Below are 15,261 nucleotides of genomic sequence, written 5' to 3'. Positions count from 1 at the left end.
CAGACATGAGAGCAATCTTCTAAACTCTTGGCAAGAAAGTATAAAATGTTGACTTTGTCATCAATCATCAAGGAAGGCTTCATTGTGAATGACTCAGCGAAAGGTTTTCACAACCTGCTCAACCTGTGAGGTGCAGGGTCTGCAGAGATCCTGATGAAGGTCACAGGGTGATGATGTAAAGATGCATGAAGGTCAGACCTGTCAATCACTTCTTCCTACAGCCTTGGGATGACATCTGCTTCAATACAAAGTGCCATATTGAGGCTGAGCAGAATGAAAAGTGTCGATCAACACAGGCCCTGCCTCACCACTCACACTGAAGCCAGTGCATTGATCATCTACCAATAAAATAATGTTTTAAAATCAGTGTTGTTTTTTCTCCTCACAAAGTGCTAATATTGTTTTTCAGTATCTCATGTTTGAAAGTAAATAAAGTAGCTAATGTGAATGTGCACACAAACAGATAGTAAAGATATGACATTCAGATTTGAAAGAGACAAACTATTCATGTTCTAAAGAAAGAGCTCAAGAAAGTTTCCAAAGTAAAAAGTAGACAGAGAAGGTTTAATTTCTTGTTTCAGAAAACTTTGACCTGAAATGGAAATTGTGAAGAATTAAAAAAGAAAAACAGTCAGAGAGCAAAACTAGATTTCAATATTTTATTTCAAGGTTTCATCCTACACAAACATCAGATGTGCAGTGAACAAGAGATTTCATTTGACAAAAAAATAGAGCTGAAGTGAAACCTTCAGTAAGCACTTTATCTTCAGTTTTAGTTTTTTTTTTTTTTTTTCAGTTTTCAAATTTCAAACAAAGCTCAGTTTCACACAGTTGTATTTTTTTTCCTTTAAAGAATTTTTGTATTTTGTATTTTTTATCTCAAAGTTAAATATCTAAAGTGAAACCTTTAGAATTTCTTCTTCAAATTGTTTTTTCAAGGATATTTTGTTTTTGTCATCGTTAAATTTCTAAAGTGAAACCTTTAGAGAATTAAGACAATTCTGGAAAGTGGGAAACATTTCCGCTGACTGCAACTGATGTCGTGTTGCTCAGCAAAGAGGACACCTTTAAAAAGTCTCTTTTTAACAAGGCCTCTTTCTCAGCACCGCTTCTTCTCCTGCTGCGCGTGCTTCAACGTGCGACATTTGCTCTGTGTGGACCACAGGACGCAGAACGCGCTTCTCCTTCCTCTCCAAACCTCATCCGCACAAAGAATGAGGGTCGATGTGTCGCTCTTGTGGCATACCTGACCTCATTCACATAAAGAATGAGAGTCATCTTGGCATGGACGGGACAAGAGGCGACGGTTCACGGGGGCCCTCCTCGGGCCGGCGCCGTGCTGCCTGGACGGGAATCCTCCTCAGGAGTATCCAGGGATGAGCAGAAACAGGGTCATCCTGTTCATCAGGATGAGTATTTCCAGATAAGAAGCTTTACAGCATCTGAGCAGACAGAGGAGCCGAGGCCGGGATCAACGCTCGGGCAGGCTGATCTCAGGAACCCAGTCGTTCAGACGCCGGCTCTCCTCGCAGAACAGGTGCAGCTTCTCCAGAGCAGGGTCCTCCCAAGACCCATCAGCTGGGTTCTGTTCAGACAGGAGGAGGAGAGGGGGTTTAGTCACGTGCATCTTTCATAACAACACCACATGGAAACATCTGAAACACAAAGTCAAAGATCCTGATGTCACTGAGGCCAACGTACCGTGATGAGGACGCAGTGAGCATCTTCAAGCTGCTCCGCTTTGTCACCAACGATCTCAGCCAGACGCTGCATGTCGCTCACTCTGACGATGCTGATGTCGTTGTCGAAGCAGAAGGACTGGATGAGGGTGAAGTGGATCTGCAGAGCGATGTCACACTCAAACTCCTCATCCACGGCCAGGACGCAGAAGGACACGCTGTCCAGGTCACTGTGGACAAGAAAAAGACAGGTCCTGTTAGTTAAAGCTCTCAAATACTGATCAAGATGAGTCATCAGAGAATAAAGCAGAGTGATAGTGAATCATGTTTTAGTTTAGTGTACTTACTCAGTCATGATTTTAGCACTCTCATACACTCCAACAGTGAGTCGCTCCTCGTTCTGAGCACAGAGCAGAGCTTCCTTCAGAGATTTTCCAGGAGACTGCATGGTCACACTTGTATCTGACAGTTCAGCTGATGTGGTTAGAAAGTCCAGAAAGGAGAGTGTTTGTGCTGCTTCCTTGGGTCTGCCAGCATTTATACTGCACACACGGCACACGCTCACTCCCTGATTGGCTGTCGGGGGCACAATGGCTACAACAGGCCTGCAGCCCCCGCCCCACCCTCAGGGGCGCGTGCCTATAGAAAGTCTTAGAAAGTCGGGGGCAGCTTTGGTTGAAAGGATCAGATGTAGAAACTCTCTGACCTTTAAATGATTCTTTGAGCTTACAGGAATAATGAAACCACACAGGAAGAGCAGACTGCTGCCGTCCAAGTCTCTAAAGTTGAAGCAACCAATAACTCCCATTCAAACTATTACAGGACTATACATTGGGATTTGCATGTGAACATCTACAGTATTTTATATCGCAGCTGCAGATCTTGTAAACCACCTGCCTCTGTGCAACAGGGTTATGATGTAATTTTGTATCACTATTACCGGTCATTGACTTCCATGCATCTCCTTGTCCAATTAAAATCTATCACAAACTCTCTGAAAATGTTTTCTTGTGTTGAATGCTCCAGTTCATCACGGTGCATTCATTTATGTCAAGTCACATTATTGTTGCAAGTTGATTCAGTCCAGATTTCAAAAACAAGTCTGTGCTTGAACTATAACCAATCAGTGATCAATAACTCTTAATTATGATACTGTAACAATCAATGGTTTCTATATGGGCAATTAGATTTTAACTTTAGTGGATCACATACCGTAACTCTATTATTGTTTTGCAGACTGTACAGAAAATGAAAACCAGTGGTGGAAATAAGCAAGTACGACATTTTCTACGTTGTTATTGTCCCTCTATATTGTTTCATTTCTCATGATTTAGGTCATTTCAAAATGTGTGAAATTGTAAAATTTGAAATCAGACTCTCAAAGTTTGTCTCGAGTCACAGTGGACACCATATCTGTTGCAATTTTTGTCAACATTGAACTGATGATTAGAGAGCTCAGCATCGCTTGACTGAGCTTGCTTGAACACAGAGTTGGAGTGAGTCTGCTGATTTTCGTATTGTGCAGAAATGAATGGAGGTCAACAGCTGAATGCAGCTGAAACTCTGGCCTTGAATCTTGAATATGCAAAGAATCCAAAACACAAAATGTAACACTTCTTGTGGGGTTCACTTCAGCAGGTATTCATGTATTATTCATGCAAATAAAGAATGATCATGGTCATTGCATTTTCTTGTTTCCTGTAAAATCCAATAGTTTCCAATGACTAAAGATTAGTCAGACTGAGTCATGTGACATTTTCTTCTCAAACCAGGACACCTGACATTCTCTTTTTTGGTTCCACCTCTTAGAGATTATTATTGACTGACACGTTTTAACTCTGAATGTCTCTGTAAGGATGAAAATCATAACATTTAAAACTGCTGAGAATCGCCAAAGGATGTTAGACCTGTGTTTGTAGCATCATCAAATATCTCTGATGAAGTTACATAGCATATTTTTGAAGCCTTATTTTCCAGATCCTGCATCAGAAATACTAAAACAAAACAAAAAGAAGAAAAAAGATCATGTTCTTTATTGATGCAAAGCTGATCAGCAGTCTGCACTCTGATTATTCAACTTCTGATATCCTATGGTTTCCTCTGATTTTCTATGGATGTCAGAGACTTTTATAACTCTTCACCAATTGCACTGCAAGCATGTTTTTTTTTGTACTTTGGGCAGTGGCACGCGCCGCTGCTTTGCATGCGTAAAGCCGGGCCACACTCGAGGCGCGTGGCATCTGGAGATGCCTGCATGCTTTATCTCTCTGTCTGCATCATTCTCCATAGCAACCGAGAGATACCATCTGTCCCGAGGGGAAGGTGAAGGGAGAGTGGACAAAGGAAGTCAGGCAGCACCTGCTGGGCGTGATGGCTGCAGTTTTTATTTTCTCCAGCAAATCTGATTTTTTTTTTTTAATCTTCTGTTTGAACAAATGGAGAAACGTCTCGCACTTATGTAAAACTTTTTAAACATATTTATTTTTTATGTATCTGTTCCTATTTTTTTTTCAGAATAATTTTTTGATGAAAAAAAAGCTAATGGGGCTAATTGTTGCACCTTCTGCTATACCTACTAAAATATTCACCCATTTCCCTAAAGCCCAGGTTTTATTAGCACACACTGGAAACCAAATATAAACAACTTTGACTTATCCTGCAGCTTTAGACACTTCCATCCTTACAAAGAGGTTTAGGGCTTTGCAGAGTCGCCGCAGGTCACCAGAAAAGAGCTTTGACCACCAACACCTGTCGCGCGCTGCTGGGGAGGCCTCCGTCTGGCAGATGTGCTTCAGCAACAATGGGCTGGTATCGATTTGCACGCGCCTGCCCTGTGGCCACGCAAGCTGATCCTTTCCTAAAATAGTCCACTGTTTGATTCTCTATCAGCTGGATCCATATCAAACTTAAGGCCCCAAATGCCTCCGCCAGCTGACGTGCTGATGAGTCTGCAGGACACAGAAACTAAAAGTAAAAATAATCAGGATTCTGTTGCTGCAATAATGTGCAGACAAACGATTTGTTGTTTAGCAAAACACACTTTCAGCATTCTTGCGCGTGTTTACAGATCAAACTGAGGGTGATTTTTATCTGCCGTTATCTGCCATACTTTGGAGATAACACAAATCATTGTGAAAGTTTAGACCATAAGCTCTGCGCTCTTTGCCATTCAAATTTAATCAAAACTCAGACAACAGACTGGCGAATGTGGAGACTTGCTGACAAAAGATCGGCGCGCCCTGGGGTCGAGGTTGACCTGGGTTTAGGAGAGAAAAGGGGGGCTGTCCCTCATAGCGACAGTCCTCCATCTGCCGCTCTGCCTTCCGCAGAACAATAGCGCTGAATCAATCACCGCCAACCTGTGTCTCCTCCTGCACCGCCTCTCGACTCCAGCCCCCCTCTTCCAATATTTACGCAGCAGTGGCAGCAGGCCTGACCTGATGCAAGAAGTGTTTTGAATTATCATGCAGCTTATTACTAAATATAAGCACGGGCTGTAGGGGAGAAACTGCTGTATCAGTGGGAGAGATAAAATACACCCCTGCGTTAAAGTTTTGTTGTGCGTAAAAGTGCCAAGGAATAAATAGAAAGTTGTCATATAATGGTTTATTTAAGAGATAAACACGTATAATGCATCCACATAAAATGCTGAACAGAATAAAATATTGTGGAGAAATGATTGGACATGATGTGTGCGTAAAAGTTTAGTCGTGCGTAAAAGTGATGGCAGAAAGTTGCCAGAAACTGTTTCAAAAGAAATCACAGATGAAAACACCCAGGCAACAAATACTAAACAACAGTGCAATAAACTTCAGAGTTTGTCCTATAGAATTCAGTCCGTGTGGCCCCTGAACTCCCCAGAGTAAATAAATAAAAACCAGGCAGGGTTTTCTGGACAGCTGATGGCCACGTGGTCCGCATGGGCCAGCAATGCAGATTGCGCAGCACGCACTGCGTTCTGGCACGCGCTGTTCATTTGCATTTGTATGGAGCACCGTGATAATAGAGGGCTTCTGTGCGCACAATGAGGCCGTTTTATGGCCAGCCTCTAGTCCACAGATGGCATCATCCACCTGCCCTTTCTCTCTGCTGCTCGGGGAGAGAGGACAGCGGGGGGAGGGGCCCTCACACTTTCTCCATGTTGTTACTGAAATACTATCAGCAAAAGTCTAATAAGCAAGAAAACTTCATTTTTTTCCTTTCTTTTCTCTTCTTCCAGAGTTTGTATTTGGGCTGATATATTTAGGGTTTGTGCATATTGGGTTTAAAATGGTCTGAACTTTGTTTTTGCGTTTCCAAAAAGAACAATAAGAAGCTTCTGTGCACTTTTACAGCTCATATTACTGCAGGTATAATTTGAAAGAACTTTTACAGTTCGTATAAATGCATGGATGCATGCAGTTGGTGTTCAGCGTGCAACTCTGCAAGGAGAGTAGTCAATCGCTGCGATTTCTTTCATTTGCATCAACAAAGTGTTGCAGACTGATCAAACTTTGTTTTTAAAGAAGCTATTTTTAGTTTCGGGGGCCAGGCTGCAGCGCTCAGAGGGGGAGCGTGCGTGGCTCGATGACCCCCATCAATCTGCCACGAGCCGGGGTGTGACAATGGCATTATCATACCAATACACCATTCAGCTTCAGCCAATCAGAGCGCAGCGCTTTCACTGCGCCGCACGAGCTGGAGAGTATAAAAGAGGGAGGCTGCAAGTTTGAAAGCACTCTGCTCTCACTGCGGATTTACTCCCTGATCAAACTCTCTTAAACGCTTTTCCTTTTCGGAATACCTTCACCACCACCACCATCATCATCATGACTCTTGAGGAGGTTCTCATCCAGAAACCCACCGAGCGTGCTCAGTGCACCGGCCAAGCCCTGGAGGAGGTCCTGGTGTCCGCTAAAGACAACGACTCCCTCACCGTTGGTGTCTACGAGAGCGCAAAAGTTATGAATCTGTAAGTATGAAACTCAGCTGTGGAGAGAAAAGTTCACATTTTCAGATACTTTGGCTTCTGTACTGGATGAAACCTAACGAGCTTTTCTTCTTTATTGTGTTTCTACAGTGACCCGGACAGCGTGTCTTTCTGCGTCCTGGCCGTGGATGAGGAGTTTGAGTGTGACATCGCTCTGCAGATCCACTTCACCCTCATCCAGTCCTTCTGCTTCGACAACGACATCAGCATCGTCAGAGTGAGCGACATGCAGCGTCTGGCTGAGATCGTTGGTGACAAAGCGGAGCAGCTTGAAGATGCTCACTGCGTCCTCATCACGGTACGTTGGCCTCAGTGACATCAGGATGTTTGACTTTATGTTTCTGATGTTTCCATGTGGTGTTGTTATGAAAGATGCACGTGACTAAACCCCCTCTCCTCCTCCTGTCTGAACAGAACCCAGCTGATGGGTCTTGGGAGGACCCTGCTCTGGAGAAGCTGCACCTGTTCTGCGAGGAGAGCCGGCGTCTGAACGACTGGGTTCCTGAGATCAGCCTGCCCGAGCGTTGATCCCGGCCTCGGCTCCTCTGTCTGCTCAGATGCTGTAAAGCTTCTTATCTGGAAATACTCATCCTGATGAACAGGATGACCCTGTTTCTGCTCATCCCTGGATACTCCTGAGGAGGATTCCCGTCCAGGCAGCACGGCGCCGGCCCGAGGAGGGCCCCCGTGAACCGTCGCCTCTTGTCCCGTCCATGCCAAGATGACTCTCATTCTTTATGTGAATGAGGTCAGGTATGCCACAAGAGCGACACATCGACCCTCATTCTTTGTGCGGATGAGGTTTGGAGAGGAAGGAGAAGCGCGTTCTGCGTCCTGTGGTCCACACAGAGCAAATGTCGCACGTTGAAGCACGCGCAGCAGGAGAAGAAGCGGTGCTGAGAAAGAGGCCTTGTTAAAAAGAGACTTTTTAAAGGTGTCCTCTTTGCTGAGCAACACGACATCAGTTGCAGTCAGCGGAAATGTTTCCCACTTTCCAGAATTGTCTTAATTCTCTAAAGGTTTCACTTTAGAAATTTAACGATGACAAAAATATTCTTAAACAAAAAAAAAGTTTATAAAAAATAATAATAAAAAAATGGCTTCTCTCTAAAGGTTTCACTTTAGAAAATGGCAAAATTAATGTTTAAAAAAATATGAGAAGAAAATGAAATGATCCTAAAGCCAATTATCCTGTTAAACTGTTCACTATGTTATGAAGAGTGAAATGTTAAAGAATGGAGATTGATCCTGTTCGAAACAAACTAATTTATAGCAGTTTCACATTAGAAATTGTAAGTGGAAAATGTTCAATAAAAAAACTAAAGATGCTATCTCTGGTGTTATGTTTTCACTTTTTCCTGGCAAGCCTGAACTTTATGTTTTGCAAGTGTGTGTGTGTTTGGGTGTGTTTTGGTGGAGGAGGAGGGGAGGGAGTTGTTGGAACTAACAAAAGTTTATACTCAGCAAAATTTGCGTGGAAGGCGCTAAGGCCTGTCATCTGCTCACTGTTGTCCCTGTAGTAAAAAAAAAAAGGAAAAAAAAGGCTGGTCCCTCCCCCTGCAGACCTCATCTGCATGTGTATGGCGCCTCGCACAATAGCGGAGCTCCGGGCCTGTCAGCTCCAGCGGTCCGCACAGAGCGCCTATTGTCTGTCCTGCAGATGTCTCTGCAGCCACGCCGCGCCATCTGCCGCTTCCTGCAGGTGGGGGTCGAGCAGGGCAGGGCTGGGAGGAGTCAGGGGGGTATGGGGGTGGGGGGGTTAGTCGGTTTCCATTGCCGGAGGGGGCAGTTGGGTTGGGTCTGACTGGTTTGGGCCGGTTTCGGGGGTCCTGAGTATCATCTGGTGTCCTGCCAGCTGCTGTCGGGACTATTATTTACTCGCAGGCACTTAGTGAAACTTTGGTAAACAGGCCACAAAGACGACAGATCAGCTCTGTCTGGCTGCTGCTGCTGCTGCTGCACCTGCTCTGCATCCCAAACAATGAAACCTGCGTGACACGTCAACTTCTTTAATCACTTTATTTCTCTTTTCATAAACAATACAAGACAGAACTGGTTTAGAGAACGTAGCTTTAAAAGACTTACACATTCATTTGGAGATTTCCCCCAAACTGCAATCAAAAGGAAAGGCCAAAATCTTACACAAGAGCATTATTATTATTATTATTCTTTATTATTATTATTATAAAGTAGTTCTCATCTCATCATAGGGGCTGGTATCCAACACTAACCCTTTAGGATCCTATAGAAAAGGAATAAACGTTCACCTCTTCAGGCCTGAGATGGAAAATCAGTCTTTAGTTCATCTGTTGACAACTCATGTCCACACTCAGCAGCACTGCTTCATTTCAATGGAACACATGTCAAAAAGGCTTGAAAACACTGGACCAAATCAGTCAGTCAACCAGATAATCAGAGTGAGCAGACAAACAGCTGCAGAAACTGCATGATACTTGCCTTTCTGCTATTTAACACAATGAATCTAAATGCACTGTTTCTGGAAGCATTAACAGCTATTACTTTTGTTTCTTTAATCAGGCACTTCCACTTATAAGTTATGGCTACGTTGATATGCTGCATTGAAAGAGTAAAATAAATATATCAAAAATCATTTGTCAAAAACGATACAATGTAAATAAAAAAAAACACAACAGCTGTTATTCTGTGTTAGTATAAAAGTCTGTATAAAAACTGTGCTCAAACGTCTGTGTTATGAAAGCACACAGAACTTGGATGTGTGTCTGAGGCCCCTGTAGGCCCGGAGCCCCTCTCTCTTGGGGTCCCTCACCATCCCTCGGACCACAGGCGGGCAGTCGCAGCCCCTCCTCTTCTGAGCTTCGTGCAGCAGGATTCGGTAAACCCCGGTGAGGGGGTTGCGGCTGTCTTTGGGCTGATTGTTGCGTAGGTGCTCCGTGGTAAAGCCGAGCTCCTCCAGCGAGCCCCTGACCTCCTCCACCACCTCCTCCTCCAGATCCCCGTCCTCCGAGTCCAGGAGGCTCTGCAGAGGGCTGACTGGCTCAGGGGGCAAAAAAGACCAGGGGAACTCCACAGCTAAGAGCCAGTCACAGCCCATCATCTGGTCGACGGCGTAGCGCTCGGCGGGGACCGTTTTCAGGATGCCCCTGATGAGCTTCTGGCAGGGCCCGGGCACCCAGGGGGGGATGGCGTAGGAGCCCTCTATGATGGAGCGCCGCAGCTTGCCCATGGTTTCGGCGCGGAACGGCATGGTGCCGGTCACCATGAAGAAAAGCAGGACCCCCATGGCCCACACGTCCACCTGGGGCCCCAGGTAGGACTCGTCCCTGAAGAGCTCCGGGGCGGCGTAGGGCGGGGAGCCGCAGAAGGTGTCGAGGGCGTCGTTGCGGTTCGAGACCTGCGTGCTGAAGCCAAAGTCGGCCACCTTCACACAGCCGCCGCTGGTGAACAGGACGTTCTCGGCCTTCAGGTCGCGGTGGATGATGTTGACGTTGTGCTGCAAAGCAGAAGACACGTTCAGTTTAAAGGTGGTTCATGTTGAAGTCACATTTCAAACTGTAACTGAGCAACATGTGTGTGTTTGTCAGGACTACACTGCCCTATCATTTTGATGTACTAAAGTGAATAATAATTAAATTGCTGATGCAAATTAAATTGATGTCACACATCAGCACTCCTCTGCACTATAACTATAACCGAATAGCCAAGCCACCATACATTACAGTACAATTGATTTTGGATAAATTTGATTAACATTTAAATGGGAACAGTACATATTAATGAACACCTGTGTAAATATGTGGGATTGTAGCCAAGTGGCTAATTTCCATCCTCAGTCCCATTGGCAGGTTGATGTTAAACATAAAAACAATGAAGATAAAAGCACAAGAGGCAGGACTACAACAATAGACAATGCATCATGATAACACCTTGACATCTTAAACAACATACGTATATTAATTGGCCAAAAAGTATTAAGGGGACCAAGAGATTACAGAACAGTTATAAAGTGCTACAGTGCTAATTAAAGTGCTATGTGCTAAAGTGCTATTTGCTAAAGTGACGAGTACAAGATTAACTTTAATCTGATTGCACAATGCCCCAATAAAGTGCAGGATTGCCCATGGCACACGATTGCACATGCAGATGTGTGTCTAATATTGCACTAAATGTGTATACATAAATGTATTATGTACACGCTATTTTTCCTCCATAGAAATATGAGATGTGGTCGATAGAAAGTCGAACCAATCATGTGGCTGGAATAAAGCCGGGCCAGGTTAGGTTGACGCACACAGAACACCAAGACACGGTGGAGCAGCAGCCAGACACAACACGTCAACATGTGCTACTGTTTGGACTACCGCGCACGTTGAAAGAAAATGTGAACAAGAACGGGTGGTATAATACCTGATTGAGTTTTGTGAAACAGTTGTATAATGTTCTTCAGTACATCTCACAGAAAATAAATATTGGAATCAAAAATAACCTTCAGATATCTTCAAATCTCACTCTTAAGTAAAAGGGAACATATAAAGCTTGACAAAAATAGTGATTTGAATTATATTGCGATATATATTGATATCAAATGATATGAAAACAATTATTGTGATGGGATTTTTTCTCAAATGGCTCAGCCCTACTTTCATGTAAATAAAAAAAATGTTACTTGTGCTTACGGAAATTAATTTCTGTCTCACTTCTGTCGCAGTCTTACATCCATGATTTATATTTTTTTTTAACCCTAGTGAAATTTAAAATAACTCCATGATGGAAAATCACTGACCATGTATTTGATGGCAGAGAGGATCTGGGCGAAGATGATCTTGCTGTCGATGTCAGAAAACTTTCCCTCGTTGCAGATCCTGTTGTGCAGGTCTCCTCCTCCTGCGTACTCCAGCACCAGGTAGAGGCGGCTCGGCGTCTCCACCACCTCATACAGGCGGACCACGTTAGTGTGCTGCAGGGACTCCATGCTGCTGATCTCCCTGGAGATCAGACGCTGGGCCTGTATGTCCAGCCTCGTCTTGTCCAGGATCTTCAGGGCAACTTTGTCTACAGGGGGGAGAGATGATTGGTCAACAATGGGTTGTGGTAAAAAACAAACATCCCAACAGAAGAAGCTGCTACACGACCTGTGCACATCAGAAGCTGTGAGTGGAGCAGATACTGAATCAATTATACTTTTTTTGTCACTGTAGGTTCAAATTACAGGTATTGGCATGAATTTTTGGAAAAAATTTCAAGAAATTTCTGGGGAAAAAATGTGGTAAAATTTTGAGAAAAAATTGGGGAACCCCTTGAACCCTTTCAAGGACCCCACTTTGAGAACCACTGCTCGTGCCCACATTACAAAGCTCCCTTGTAACACTGATGTGTCACTAGTGAGTGCATAGGTGAATGTTTCCATTAAAAAGCGCTGAGATGAGAGGTTGATATGACAAAATCAGAGCCTAAAAAGTGTGTTCCTTTTACCAAATAGATCCTAAAGGTGTGATGGTCAGATGGTCAGAGGTTTAGCTACTAGATGAGTTTACTTCCCTAGTACAGTCACATAGTGTGAACGTCTACACATGTACCTTTAGTCAGAGCGTGGAAGGCCAGTTTGACCCTGGAGAAGGTCCCATAACCGATCTCCCCCCGGACCTTGTAGAAGCCCACCCTGCGTCCTATGATCAGGTCCTTGATGGTCTTCTCGTCCTTGCACATGTCGGTGGTGAGCTTCTGCAGAGGGGTGAGGCGCGGCGGGCCCTCAGCCTCCTCATCCTCAGGGCCGGCGTCGGAGCTGTCCGTCAGACTGTAGAGGCTGTGGCGGAGCCTGATGCTTGTGACCTGATACCGGCCTCCTGGCATTTCTGTCAGCGGGTCAGAAATGAGATCATCCTCAGGAACATTGACAGTGGCTTTGTTTCAGTACAAGCTCGTGGTGTAAACACAGAGGTGAACCAGCTGTGCAGGAAATACTTTCCAGTAAACACATGAAAACAGAATTTTAATGGATACCGATAATGTGTTTGCAGCTGCTTTTGACAAGAACTGGGAGCTATCTGATGCCACAATCAAACTTTTCTGAATCACTTTAAATGAGGAAACAAAGAGTTCAAGTAAAGCAGAGTTTACACGTGACAGATACTCACTACTACCTCAATTATTTGGTGCACAAAAGTTATCATTGCTATCTTTTCAACAGTTATCTATCTATCTATCTATCTATCTATCTATCTATCTATCTATCTATCTATCTATCTATCTATCTATCTATCTATCTATCTATCTATCTATCTATCTATCTATGGGATGGTTGGATAACTCAGGAGAAATCTAAATAGGAAACAAGATTCTCATCTTCTTACCTAGTTTCCAGATTGGTGCGCTGCATCAACATCCAACCACGGAGTCCATTGTAAAAAAAAGAATAAAAAAGCAGCTTTCTTTGACCCAACAGGAGCCGGTAAAATTAATTTCCTTCACACATGCTGAAGTCTGATTCAGTTTGTGGCGAAACATCATCCCAAGTTCTTAGTCCACTGTGCAGAACGCTGCGATCCCTCCCTCTCCTCTGTGGCAGACTACTGTACACTGACGGCCTGAGACACAGGAGGGGAAGGGGCATGTGCGTTTGAGATATAACTTAAATGAACAGCCAGTCCAGGCTTCCCTGGCCACACCCCTCACCTCCCACCTCTGTCGGTTTCAATGAAGAACGAAGGATTAAGGTGGTGTCATGAACTCTAATCCTGTTTTGCTTTAGGTCTACCCCAATCCCTTCAAATGGTTAACAACAGTTCAGGGAAGCAAAAATGAGGCTACATCATAGCGGACAAATGTGTGCATGCACTGCTGCACTACAGCAGGCCTATATGTGATAAGGATGCATTGGGTTGCATGTTTACTGCACGCATACCTGTGTGAGAGAAATGACTGTGTTGTGCAGCCAAGGTTGATCTCCTAGCCTTTGTGAAGATGAAATGTTATGCAACAGCGTTACCCAATGTTCCTATAGAGATAAGCTCTCTGTCCCTGTTAGACGCTGGCTGACCAGAACAGATAAAAGGATTACAGAGCATGAGGTCAGTCCTTCAGCAGGCGGAGCGTCTTCATTCAGGTGTGCTGTCCCTGTGAGCAGCAGTGGAGGGAACAGCAGGGAGACAATGTGAGAGATCAACACACAGCAGCACTGGACCTGCTGTCTTTTACGTAATGCAGATGCAGTTTGTGTTACAGCCTCACTAATACATCAGTATAATTTATACTTAAAGATAGTTTCATTTTACCACAGGTGGATTTGAAATGTCTATTTCTGTATAGTCGACCACATGTTTATGTATTCTTTGACAGTCTCCGGGAAGAGACTGCACCCAAGTCAAAAAATTAGTCTAGTACATAAACCCCTATCAAATCTAATGTTTGTTTTTCATGCATTTCTTTCTTCATCAAAATTAAATAAGATACAACATTAGAGAATTAATGAGCAGGGATGCATCATAGTACGTGGATTTACAGTAGCTGACTTTGGCGGGAGTCAGTCTCACTCTTTATGCTAAGCTAAGCTAACCAACAGCTGACAACAGCTTCATATTCAGCATTCAGACATCAACCCTCTGTTTAACACTGGAAACAGAGCCAGGAATGGTGATTCCTAACGCCAAATGTGAGCCTTAAAGGGACTACGAGGAGTTTCGTAAAGCAAGACTCTTTTATAACCAAAAGCAAACTCCTCTGGGTCTCTTTAAAGGGATAGTTCACCCAAAATTCAAATTTCACTCATTATCTATTCACCCTCATGTCGACTAAGGGCTGGGAGAAGTTTCTGAGTCCTCCGTGCCTTCTCTGAGTTACAGCGGGGCTCCGTGCAGCACTGCATGTCCATATGATGGTTGCGAACGGGGCTCACTTTTCTTTGTCCAAAAAGACACACCAAAAAACATCCAAATACCTCCATAGTGCTCGTCTGTAATGTCCCTCTTGTATTGAAGAAGAAAAGTGAGAAACTGTTCCGGAAAAAATTTAATAAGAATATGTTTTAAACTTGTTTGTAGCGGAAGCTCCCAGTGTTGCTCTGCCGGAATCTCGCGCGATTGGGTGTGAATGCAAATCGCGCAAGATTTGGACGGACCAGGAAGAGCAGTGCTGGGAGCTTCCGCTACAAACAAGCTTAAAACATATACTTAATTTTTTTGGAAACAATTTCTCATGTTGGGGCTTCAATACAAGAGGGACATTACAGACGAGCACTATGGAGGTATTTGGATGTTTTTTGGTGTGTCTGTTTGGACGAAAAAGTGAGCTCCGTTCGCAACCGTCATATGGACATGCAGTGCTGCGCCGAGCCCCGCTGTAACTCCGAGAAGGCACGGAGGACTCTGAAACTTCTCCCAGCCCTTAGTCGACATGAGGGTGAGTAGATAATGAGTCAAATTAGAAATTTGAATTTTGGGTGAACTACTCATTTAAAAGTTTTAAACTCTCACTCCTTGGGTTCTTATATGTCAACATAAACATATTCTGACCTGTCTAAGGTGTGCCCACCCTGGCCCTATGTCAGCTGGGACTGCCTCCACCCCACATGACCCTGTGCTGCAGAAAAGCAGAATAGACATCAGATGGATGAATAAATGCCAACATCCTAAATAGTGT

At 44.1% G+C, this 15,261-nt stretch overlaps 3 protein-coding genes across 3 annotated transcripts; 1 reads left to right on the top strand and 2 right to left on the bottom strand.

Moving 5' to 3' along the window:
* Window positions 1-1,471: 1,471 nt before the first annotated feature.
* Window positions 1,472-2,127, bottom strand: LOC310994578 (growth arrest and DNA damage-inducible protein GADD45 gamma-like; the record flags this gene model as incomplete). Its single annotated transcript, XM_083983312.1, has 3 exons — window positions 1,472-1,585; window positions 1,702-1,909; window positions 2,027-2,127. 3 exons carry the CDS (start codon window positions 2,125-2,127, stop codon window positions 1,472-1,474), a joined length of 423 nt encoding a protein of 140 aa, XP_083839438.1.
* A 4,360-nt stretch (window positions 2,128-6,487) lies between these two features.
* On the top strand, window positions 6,488-7,176 carry LOC310994551 (growth arrest and DNA damage-inducible protein GADD45 gamma-like; the record flags this gene model as incomplete). Its single annotated transcript, XM_083983284.1, has 3 exons — window positions 6,488-6,630; window positions 6,739-6,946; window positions 7,063-7,176. The coding sequence occupies 3 exons, from the start codon at window positions 6,488-6,490 to the stop codon at window positions 7,174-7,176; spliced, it is 465 nt and encodes a 154-aa protein (XP_083839410.1).
* Window positions 7,177-9,220: 2,044 nt separating this feature from the next.
* nim1kb (NIM1 serine/threonine protein kinase) lies at window positions 9,221-12,477 on the bottom strand (the record flags this gene model as incomplete). Its single annotated transcript, XM_083982849.1, has 3 exons — window positions 9,221-10,120; window positions 11,411-11,679; window positions 12,204-12,477. 3 exons carry the CDS (start codon window positions 12,475-12,477, stop codon window positions 9,359-9,361), a joined length of 1,305 nt encoding a protein of 434 aa, XP_083838975.1. The 3' UTR covers window positions 9,221-9,358.
* Window positions 12,478-15,261: the final 2,784 nt, after the last annotated feature.

The sequence above is a fragment of the Trachurus trachurus genome, assembly GCF_905171665.1.
Source record: "Trachurus trachurus genome assembly, chromosome: 12".
NCBI classification, from domain to species: domain Eukaryota; kingdom Metazoa; phylum Chordata; class Actinopteri; order Carangiformes; family Carangidae; genus Trachurus; species Trachurus trachurus.
Note: the sequence above shows the minus strand (reverse complement) of the source record. Positions and strands in the feature narration are given on the sequence as shown.